Source organism: Grammomys surdaster, unplaced genomic scaffold (assembly GCF_004785775.1).
Source record: "Grammomys surdaster isolate TR1022 unplaced genomic scaffold, NIH_TR_1.0 121604, whole genome shotgun sequence".
Classification (NCBI taxonomy): domain Eukaryota; kingdom Metazoa; phylum Chordata; class Mammalia; order Rodentia; family Muridae; genus Grammomys; species Grammomys surdaster.
In genome coordinates, this window is record NW_021617363.1 from 1 (window position 1) to 11,443 (window position 11,443).

General features: G+C 32.4%; 1 protein-coding gene and 1 pseudogene across 2 annotated transcripts; both read left to right on the forward strand.

Annotated features, from left to right (window-relative positions):
* The first annotated feature begins 8,097 nt into the window (after window positions 1–8,097).
* Window positions 8,098–8,693, forward strand: LOC114636056 (annotated as a pseudogene).
* Window positions 8,694–9,590: 897 nt separating this feature from the next.
* LOC114636054 (prohibitin-like) lies at window positions 9,591–10,409 on the forward strand. Of its 2 annotated transcripts, XM_028784360.1 has the most exons (2): window positions 9,591–10,007; window positions 10,359–10,409. In XM_028784360.1, the coding sequence occupies exons 1-2, from the start codon at window positions 9,591–9,593 to the stop codon at window positions 10,407–10,409; spliced, it is 468 nt and encodes a 155-aa protein (XP_028640193.1). The 2 variants fall into 2 exon arrangements, with proteins under 2 accessions (XP_028640193.1, XP_028640192.1); XM_028784359.1 differs by lacking the exon at window positions 10,359–10,409 and having other exon boundaries at window positions 9,591–10,325.
* Window positions 10,410–11,443: the final 1,034 nt, after the last annotated feature.

Sequence of the window (11,443 nt, forward strand, 5' to 3'; positions counted from 1 at the left end):
AATGGTGTGTATTAATTAATCATGTTCTGTGACCCGCGTCACCTTCTCGCCAGCAAGAACGGACTCGGACACCAGGATCCTTCTGCAGCAAGCTTTATTCCAATGAAAATGAGGAAAGACCCCGAGGGGAAGAGGAGCTCTCCTTATATACCCATCGGGTCAGCGTGTCCCTACTCTATTGGCTGATGCGTCTTGGCAGATACGACATGTCGGGCTGCGTCAGTTTTTGACAGTTACCGGCTGCTCAGGCATTCGCCTTACTGGTGTTTAACGGCAATTTCAGGAGGGAGACTACACATGCGCGGCAGTGCACCACATCTCCCCCTGTTTTAAATATTTATTGGAGCAGAAGTTCTCACTTCACTGGGTGCAATGGGCAAAGGCCCTCCAGGTGCAGAAGCTGAGACCCTGCATGGGTGATTCTTGGGGAAGTTCTGTAGCCCCTTTCGTTTGAGGCCTCATGATGGTACTGAGCCTGCAAAGGAGAGCAAAGCTCAAATCCTTACCCGTCACTGGGTCGATCTCCCCACCCAAGATAGCCCTGTCTTAGGTGGACCGAGTCTTACTTGACACTCCATCATTGACATACCAGCCCTTATCATGGAACAGAGACCTCGTGGGCAAGAATAGTATAGGGGTTATCGATGTTAGTCCCTGAGCATGGACATCCAGATGCCGATAGAGTCACCATTTACTAAGGCTGCAAAGGCCTGAGCCATAACCACCCTATCTCTCTGTCGTTGAGCTCACATCCTACACAGCAGAAAAAGGGTACCCGCCAGACCCAGGCACAAAATAGCTCCAAAAAGTCCCACTCCCACCCACTCTTTAAAGAAAGAGAAAGCTGAAGAGATCCAGGAGGAGAGTCCCTCAGTCAGGGACAGATCCACGAGCCTCGAGTTGATGGCCACCACAGCCGCTCTCAATTTTTTGAGTGTCTCATCGAAGTTTTCCAACCAATTTCCTGCAAGATATTGAAACAATTTCCTGGACAGATTAGCTACATTATGTCTGACTGGTATGGGTTTTGGAAAGGCAGATAATATGGCCCATCATTGTTCCCCTGATATACTAGGAACATGTATCCCATGGAAACTTGAAGAAAAATTACAAAGCCAATAATAAACTATAATCAAACGGAAGAGAAATTTAAGAAAGTTATGAAAAAGGAGAAATTTGCATATAAATTTCATAAAAAATAGAAAATTGATAAGGAGACCAGTTGATTTGTAAAGGAATATGATTTAAAACAGTATTTCCTGATAAAATTGAACATTTAGTTGGAAAAAAATTCATAAAATTCAAAAAACTATGGAAATATCAAACAAAAGAGATATCAAAGAAATTTATGAAAAAGGAGAAATTTGCAATTAAAATTCATAAAAAATAGAAAATTGACAAGAAGACCATTTGATTTGTAAAGGAATGTGATTGAAAACAGTTTTTCCTGATAAAATCGAACATTTACTTGGCAAAAAATTCATAAAACTGAAAACACTGTGGAAAAAGCTAGTGAAAATTTCAGGTAAAATATTGAAAACTTGAAGAAAAATTAAAAAGCTAATGATAAACTATAATCAAACGGAAGAGAAGTCAAAGAAAGTTATGAACAAGGAGAAATTTGCATTTAAAATTCCTAAAAAAATAGAAAATTGATAAGGATACCATTGGATTTGTAAAGGAATGTGATTTAAAACAGTTTAACCTGCGAAAATTGAACATTTACTTTGCAAGAAATTCATTAAACTGAAAACACTGTGGAAAAAGGTAGTGAAAATCTCAGGAAAAAAGTGAAACCTTGAAGAAAAATTACAAAGCCAATAATTAACTATAATCATACAGAAGAGAAATCAAAGAAAATTATGAAAAAGGAGAAATTTGTATTGAAATTCATAAAAAATAGAAAATTGATAAGGAGACCATTAGATTTGTAAAGGAATGTGACTTAAAAGAGTTTCTCCTGATAAAGTTGAACATTTCCTTTTCAAAAAATTCATAAAATTGAAAACACTGTGGAAAAGTCAAACAAAAGACATATCAGAGAGACTTTTAAAAAAGGAGAAATTTGCATTTAAAATTCATAAAAAATAGTAAATTGATAAGGAAACCATTTGATTTGTAAAGCAATGTGATTTAAAACTGTTTTTGCTGATATAATTGAACATTTACTTTGTAAGAAATTCATAAAAATGAAAACACTGTGGAAAAATCAAACAAACAAGATACCATAGAAATTTATGAAAAAGGAGAAATTTGCACTTCAAATTCATAAAAAAAAGAAAATTGATAAGGAGACCATTTGATTTGTAAAGGAATGTGATTTAAAACAATTTTTCCTGATAAAATTGAAGATTTACTTGGCAAAAAGTTCATAAAATTGAAAACCCTGTGGAAAAAGATATTAAAAAATTCTGGAAAAATAGTGAAAACTGAAGAAAAATTACAAAGCCAAAAATAAAATAAAATCAAACGGAAGAGAAACCAAAGAATGTTATGAAAAAGGAGAAATTTGCATATAAAATTCATAAAAAATAGAAAATTGATAAGGAGACCATTTGATTTGTAATGGAATATGATTTAAAACAGTATTTCCTGATAAAATTGAACTTTTACTTGGAAAAAAATTCATAAAATTGAAAACACTGTGGAAAAATGAAACTAAACAGATATCAAAGTAATTTATGAAAAAGGAGAAATTTGCACTTAAAATTCATAAAAACTAGAAAATTGACAAGAAAATTGACAAGAAAATTGGCAAGGCAGTAGAAGCCAAGCAGGTGGCTCAGCAGGAAGCAGAGAGAGCCAGATTCATTGTGGAAAAGGCTGAGCAGCAGAAGAAGAACGCCATCATCTATGCTGAGGGTGACTCCAAGGCAGCTGAGCTGATCGCCAACTAGCTTGTCACCGCCGGGGACGGCCTGATCGAGCTGCGGAAGCGGGAAGCAGCCAAGGACATTGCCTACCAGCTCTCCCGCTCTCTGAACATCACCTACCTACCTGCCTGCAGGCCAGCACCTGCTCCTCCAGCTTCCCCAGTGAGGCCAACCGAGCTGGCCTCCATCATTCGGAATGATGCCTTCCTTCTGCTCCACCCCAGAAATCACTGTGAAATTTAATGGTTGGCTTAAAGTGAAGGAAATAAGAAATAAAGGTAAAAATCACTTAAAAAATATCAAAGAAATTTATGAAAAAGGAGAAATTTTCATTTAAAATTCATAAAAAAATAGAAAATTAATAGGAGACCATGTTATGAACAAGGAGAAATTTGCTTTTAAAATTCATAAAAAATAGAAAATTGATAAGCAGAACATTTGATTTGTGAAAGAATGTGATTTAAAACCTTTTTTCCTGACAAAATTGAACATTTACTTGGCAAAAATTTCATAAAATTGAAAACACTTTGAAAAAGCTAGTGAAAAATTCAGGAAAAATAGTGAAAACTTGAAGAAAAATTAAAACGCCAATGATAAACTATAATCAAACGTAAGAGAAATCAAAGAAAGTTATGAACATGGAGATATTTGTATTGAACATTCATAAAAAATAGAAAATGGATAAGGATACCATTTCATTTGTGAAGGAATGTGATTTAAAACAGTTTTTCCAGATAAAATTGAACATTTACTTGGCAAAAAGTTCATAAAATTGAAAACACTGTGGAAAAAGCTAGTGAAAAATTCAGGAAAAATAGTGAAAAGTTGAAGAAATTATACACAGTCAAGAATAAACAATAATCAAATGGAAGAGAAACCAAAGAAAGTTATGCACAAGGATAAATTTACATTTAAAATTCATAAAAAATATAAAATTGATAAGGATACCATTTGATTTGTAAAGGAATGTGATTTAAAACAGTTTTTCCTGATAAAATTCAACATTTACTGGGCAAAAAATTCATAAAACTGAAAACACTGTGGAAAAATGAAACAAAAGAGACATCAAAGAAATTTATGAAAAAGGAGAAATTTTCATTTAAAATTCATAAAAGATAGAAAATTGATTAGGAGACCATTTGATTTGTAAAGGAATGTGATTTAAATCATTTTTCCAGATAAAATTGAACATTTACTTGGCAAAAAATTCATAAAATTGAAAACACTGTGGAAAAAGTTAGTGAAAAATTCAGGAAAAATAGTGAAAACTTGAAGAAAAATTAAAACCCCAATGATAAACTATAATCAAACGGAAGAGAAATCAAAGAAAGTCATGAACAAGGAGAAATTTGCTTTTAAAATTCTTAAAAAACAGAAAATTGATAAGGAGACCATTTGATTTGTAAAGGAATATGATTTAAAACAGTTTTTCCTGATAAAATTGAACATTTACTTGGCAAAAAACTCATAAAATTGAAAACACTGTGAAAAATGCTAGTGAAAAATTCAGGAAAAATATTCAAAACTGGATGAAAAATTACAAATCCAATAATAAACTATGATCTAACTAAAGAGAAATCAAAGAAAGTTATGAACAAGGAGAAATTTGATTTTAAAATTCATAAAAAATTGAAAATTGATAAGCAGAATAGTTGATTTGTGAAAGAATGTGATTTAAAACCTTTTTTCCTGACAAAATTGAACATTTACTTGGCAAAAAATTCATAAAATTGAAAACACTGTGAAAAAGCTAGTGAACCATTCAGGAAAAACAGTGAAAACTTGAAGAAAAATAAAAAAGCCAATGATAAACGATTATCAAATGGAAGAGTAACCTAAGAAAGTCATGAACTAGAAGAAACTTGCATTTAAAATTCATCAAAAACAGAAAATTGATGAGCAGAATATTTGATTTGTAAAGGACTGCGATTTAAAACAGTTTTTCTTGATAAAATTGAACATTTACTTGGCAAAAAGTTCATAAAATTGAAAACACTGTCGAAAAAGCTAGTGGAAAAATTCAGGAAAAATACTGAAAACTTGAAGAAAAATTAAAACGCCAATGATAAACTATAATCAAACTGAAGAGAAATCAAAGAAAGTGAAGAACAAGGAGAAATTAGCTTTTAAAATTCATATAAAATAGAAATTTGTTAAGGATACCATTTGATTTGTAAAGGAATGTGATTTAAAACGATTTTTCCAGATAAAATTCAACATTTACTTGGCAAAAAATTCATTAAACTAAAAACACTGTGGAAAAATCAAACAAAAGAGACATCAAAGAAATTTATGAAAAAGGAGAAATTTTGGTTTAAAATTTAGAAAAGAGAGAAAATTGATAAGGAGACCATTTGATTTGTAAAGGATTGTGATTTAAAACAGTTTTTCCTGATAAAATTGAACATTTACTTGGAAAAAATTCATAAAATTGAAAACAATGTGGAAAAAGCTAGTGAAAAATTCAGGAAAAATAATGAAAACTTGAAGAAAAATTAAAACGCTAATGATAAACTATAATCAAACGGAAGAGAAATTAAAGAAAGTTATTAACAAGGAGAAATTTGTAGTGAACATTCATAAAACTTAGAAAATTGATAAGGAGACCATTTGATTTGTAAAGGAAAGTGAGTTAAAACAATTTTTCCTGAGAAAATTTAACAAAACATGGCAAAAAATTCATAAAACTGAAAACACTGTGGAAAAATCAAACAAAAGAGATATCAAAGAAATTTATGAAAAAGGAGAAATTTTGTTTTAAAATTCATAAAAGATAGAAAATTGATAAGGAGACCATTTGACTTGTAAAGGAATGTGATTTAAAAAAATTTCTCCTGATAAAATTGAACATTTACTTGGAAAAAAATTCATAAAATTGAAAACACTGTGAAAAAAGTTAGTGAAAAATTCAGGAAAAATATTGAAAACTGGAAGAAAAATTACAAAGCCAATAATAAAGTATAGTCAAACGAAAGAGAAATCAAAGAAAGTTATGAACAAGGAGAAATTTGCTTTTAAAATTCATAAAAATTAGAAAATTGATAAGCAGAACATTTGATTTGTAAAGGAATGTGATTTAAAACCTTTTTTCCTGACAAAATTGAACTTTACTTGGCAAAAAATTCATAAAATTGAAAACAGTGTGAAAAAGCTAGTGAAATATTCAGGAATAAATCGTGAAAACTTGAAGAAAATTTAAAACCCCAATGATAAAGTATAATCTAATGGAAGAGAAATCAAAGAAAGTTATGAAAAAGAAGAAATTTGCATTTAAAATTCATCAAAAATAGAAAATTGAAAAGCAGAATATTTGATTTGAAAAGGAATTTGATTTAAAACAGTTTTTCCTGATGAAATTGAACATTTACGTGGCAAAAAATTCATAAAACTGAAAAAACTGTGGAAAAATCAAACATAAGAGATATCAAAGAAATTTATGTAAAAGGAGAAATTTTGCTTTAAAATTCAGAAAAGATAGAAAATTGATAAGGAGACCTTTGATTTGTAAAGGAATGTGATTTAAAGCAGTTTATCCTGATCAAATTGAACATTTACTTGGCAAAAAATTCATAAAATTGAAAACACTGTGGAAAAACCTAGTGAAAAATTCAAGAAAAATATTGAAAACTGGAAGAAAAAATAAGAAGTCAATAATAAACTATAATCATACGAAAGAGAAATCAAAGAAAGTTATGAACAAGGAGAAATTTGCTTTTAAAATTCATAAAAAATAGAAAATTGATAAGCAGAACATTTGATTTGTGAAAGAATGTGATTTAAAACAGTTTTTCATGACAAAATTGAACATTTACTTGGCAAAAAATTCATAAAATAGAAAACACTGTGGAAAAAGCTAGTGAAAAATTCATTAAAAATAGTGAAAACTTGAAGAAAAATTAAAAAGCCAATGATAAAGTATAATCAAACGGAAAGAAATCAAAGAAAATTATGAATATGGAGATATTTGTATTGAACATTCATAAAACTTAGAAAATTGATAAGGATACCGTTTGATTTGTAAAGGAATGTGATTTAAAACAGCTTTTCCAGATGAAATTGAACATTTACTTGGCAAAAATTCATAAAATTGAAAACACTGTGGAAAAATCAAAAAAAAATATCAAATAAATTTACAAATAAGGAGAAATTTGCATTTAAAATTCATAAAAATAGAAAATTGATAAGGAGACCATTTGATTTGTAAAGGAATGTGATTTAAAACAGTTAATCCTGACAAAATTGACCATTTACCTGGCAAAAAATTCATAAGACTGAAAACACTGGAAAAAAACAAGTGAAAAATTCAGGAAAAATAGTGAAAAGTTGAAGAAATTATACACAGTCAAGAATAAACTATAATCAAATGGAAGAGAAACCAAAGAAAGTTATGAATGAGAAATTTGCATTTAAAATTCATAAAAGATAGAAAATTGATAAGCAGACCATTTCATTTGTAAAGGAATGTGATTTAAAACAGTTTTTCCTGATAAAATTGAACATTTACTTGGCAAAAAATTCATAAAATTAAAAACACTGTGAAAAAGCTAGTGAAAAATTCAGGAAAAATACTGTAAACTTGAAGAAAAATTAAAACGCCAATGATAAAATATAATCAAACTGAAGAGAAATCAAAGAAAGTTATGAACAAGGAGAAATTTGCTTTTAAAATTCATAAAAAATAGAAAAATGTTAAGGATACCATTTGATATGTAAAGGAATGTGATTTAAAACAGTTTTTCCAGAGAAAACTGAACATTTACTTGGCAAAAATTCATAAAATTGAAAACACTGTGGAAAAATAAAAGAAAAGAAATATCAAAGAAATTTATGAAAAATTAGAAATTTTGATTTAAAATTCATAATAGATAGAAAAATGATAAGGAGACTATTTGATTTGTAAAGAAATGTGATTTAAACAGTTTCTCCTGATAAAATTGAACATATACTTGGCAAAAAATTCATAAAATTGAAAACAGTGTGAAAAAAGCTAGTGAAAAATTCAGGAAAAATAGTGAAAAGTTGAAGAAATTATACACAGTCAATAATAAACTATAATCAAATGGAAGAGAAACCAAAGAAAGTTATGAACAAGGAGAAATTTGCATTTAAAATTCATAAAAAAAATCGAAAATTGATAAGGAGACAATTTGATTTGTAAACGAATGTGATTTAAAACAGTTTTTCCAGATAAAATTGAACATTTACTTGGAAAAAAATTCATAAAATTGTCCCGGTCATCACTGGTAGCAAGACCTACAGAATGTCAACATCACACTGCGCATCCTCTTCCGGCCAGTGGCCAGCCAGCTCCCTCGTATCTACACCAGCATCTGCGACGACTGTGATGAGCAGGTGCTGCTGTCTATCACCACAGAGATCCTCAAGTCTGTGATGGCTCGGTTTGATGCTGGAGAATTGATTACCCAGCGAGAGCTGGTCTCCAGGCAGGGGAGCAATGACCTCACAGAGCGAGCAGCAACATTTGGGCACATCCTGGATGATGTGTCCCTGACACATCTGACCTTTGGGAAAGAGTTCCCAGAGGCAGTAGAAGCCAAGCAGGTGGCTCAGCAGGAAGCAGAGAGAGCCAGATTCCTGGTGGAAAAGGCTGAGCAGCAGAAGAAGGCAGCCATCATCTCTGCTGAGGGTGACTCCAAGACAGCTGAGCTGATCGCCAACTCGCTGGCCACCGCCGGGGACGGCCTGATCGAGCTGCGGAAACTGGAAGCTGCCGAGGACATTACCTACCAGCTCTCCCGCTCTCGGAACATCACCTACCTGCCTGCCGGCCAGTCCGTGCTCCTCCAGCTTCCCCAGTGAGGCCAACCAGGCCGGCCTCCATCATTCGGAATGATGCCTTCCTTCTGCCCCACCCCAGAAATCACTGTGAAATTTAATGATTGGCTTAAAGTGAAGGAAATAAGAAATAAAGGTAAAATCACTTAAAAAAATCAAAGAAATTTATGAAAAAAGGAGAAATTTTCATTTAAAATTCATAAGAAATAGAAAATTAATAAGGAGACCATTTGATTTGTAAAGGAATGTGATTTAAAACAGTTTTTCCTGATAAAATTGAACATTTACTTAGCAAAAAATTCATAAAATTGAAAACACTGTGAAAAAGCTAGTGAAAATTTCAGGAAATATAGTGAAAACTTGAAGAAAAATTACAAAGCCAATAATAAACTAAAATCAAATGAAAGAGAAGTCAAAGAAAGTGCAGAACAAGGAAAATTTGCTTTTAAAATTCATAAAAAATAGAAAATTGATAAGCAGACCATTTGACTTGTAAAGGCATGTGATTTAAAACAGTTTTTCCTGATAAAATTGAACATTTACTTGGCAAAAAATTCATAAAATTGAAAACACTGTGAAAAAGCTAGTGAAAAATTCAGGAAAAATACTGAAAACGTGAAGAAAAATTAAAACCCCAATGATAAACTATAATCAAACTGAAGAGAAATCAAAGAAAGTTATGAACAAGGAGAAATTTGCTTTTAAAAATCATAAAAAATAGAAAATTGATAAGGAGAACATTTGATTTGTAAAGGAATGTGATTTAAAACAATTTTTCCTGATAAAATTGAACATTTACTTGGCAAAAATTCAAACAATTGAAAACACTGTGGAAAAATCAAACAAAAGAAATATCAAGCTGGGGAATTCATGTGGAGGTCAGAGTGAAAGCAGGTGTGAGTGGAAGCAACAGAAGGAGTCATGGCTGCCAAAGTGTTTGAGTCCATCGGAAAGTTCGGCCTGGCATTAGCAGTTGCAGGAGGCATGGTGAACTCTGCTCTATATAATGTGGATGCTGGACACAGAGCTGTCATCTTTGACCGATTCCGTGGCGTACAGGACATTGTGGGAGGGGAAGGGACTCACTTTCTCATCCCTTGGGTACAGAAACCAATTATCTTCGACTGCCGCTCTCGACCACGGAATGTCCCGGTTATTACTGGTAGCCAAGACCTACAGAACGTCAACATCACACTGCGCATCCTCTTCCGGCCAGTGGCCAGCCAGCTCCCTCGTATCTACACCAGCATCTGCGACGACTGTGATGAGCGGGTGCTGCTGTCTATCACCACAGAGATCCTCAAGTCCGTGGTGGCTCGGTTTGATGCTGGAGAATTGATTACCCAGCGAGAGCTGGTCTCCAGCCAGGTGAGCGATGACCTCACAGAGCGAGCAGCAACATTTTGGCTCATCCTGTATGACGTGTCCCTGACACATCTGACCTTCTGGAAGGAGTTCCCAGAGGCAGTAGAAGCCAAGCAGGTGGCTCAGCAGGAAGCAGAGAGAGCCAGATTCGTGGTGGAAAAGGCTGAGCAGCAGAAGAAGGCAGCCATCATCTCTGCTGAGGGTGACTCCAAGGCAGCTGAGCTGATCACCAACTCGCTGGCCACCGCCAGGGACAGCCTGATCGAGCTGCGGAAGCTGGAAGCTGCCTAGGACATTGCCTACCAGCTCTCCCACTCTCGGAACATCACCTACCTGCCTGCTGGCCAGTCCCTGCTCCTCCAGCTTCCCCAGTGAGGCCAACCAGGGCGGCCTCCATTATTCGGAATGATGCCTTCCTTATGCCTCACCCCAGAAATCACTGTCAAATTTAATGATTGGCTTAAAGTGAAGGAAATAAGAAATAAAGGTAAAATCACTTAAAAAAAATCAAAGAAGTTTATGAAAAAATGAGAAATTTTCATTTAAAATTCATAAAAAATAGAAAATTAATAAGGAGACCATTTGATTTGTAAAGGAATGTGATTTAAAACAGTTTTTCCTGATAAAATTGAACATTTACTTGGCAAAAAGTTCATAAAATTGAAAACACTGTGAAAAAGCTAGTGAAAAATTCAGGAAAAATATTGAAAACTTGAAGAAAAATTACACAGCCAATGATAAACTGTAATCAAACTGAAGAGAGATCAAAGAAGTTTATGAACAAGGAGAAATTTGCATTTAAATTTCATAAAACATAGAAAATTGATAAGCAGAACATTTGATTTTTAAAGGAATGTGATTTAAAACAGTTTTTATTGATAAAATTGAACATTTACTTGAAAAAATTCATAAAACTGAAAACACTTTGGAAAAATTATACAAAAGAGATATGAAAGAACTTCATGAAAAAGGAGTAATTTCATTTAAAATTCATAAAAAATGGATAATTGATAAGGAGAATATTTGATTTGTAAAGGAATGTGATTTAAAACAGTATTTCCTGATAAAATTCAACATTTACTTGGCAAAAAATTCATAAAATTGAAAACACTGTGGAAAAATCAAACAAAAGAGACATCAAAAAAATTTTCAAAAAAGGAGAAATTTGCATTTAAAATTCATAAAAATGGAAAATTGATAAGGGGAACATTTGATTTGTAATGGAATGTTATTTAAAACAGTTTTTCCTGATAAAATTAAACAATTACTTGGCAAAAAATTCATAAAATTGAAAACACTGTAGAAAACGCTAGTAAAAAATTCAGGAAAAATAGTGACAAATTGAAGAAATATTACACAGTCAATAATAAACTAAAATCATCGGAAGAGGAATCAAAGTAAATCACGAA

Bases quoted from the DNA above. Each gene is read 5' to 3' on its own strand.
- LOC114636054 (XM_028784359.1), top strand. From the start codon at position 9,591: ATGGCTGCCAAAGTGTTTGAGTCCATCGGAAAGTTCGGCCTGGCATTA.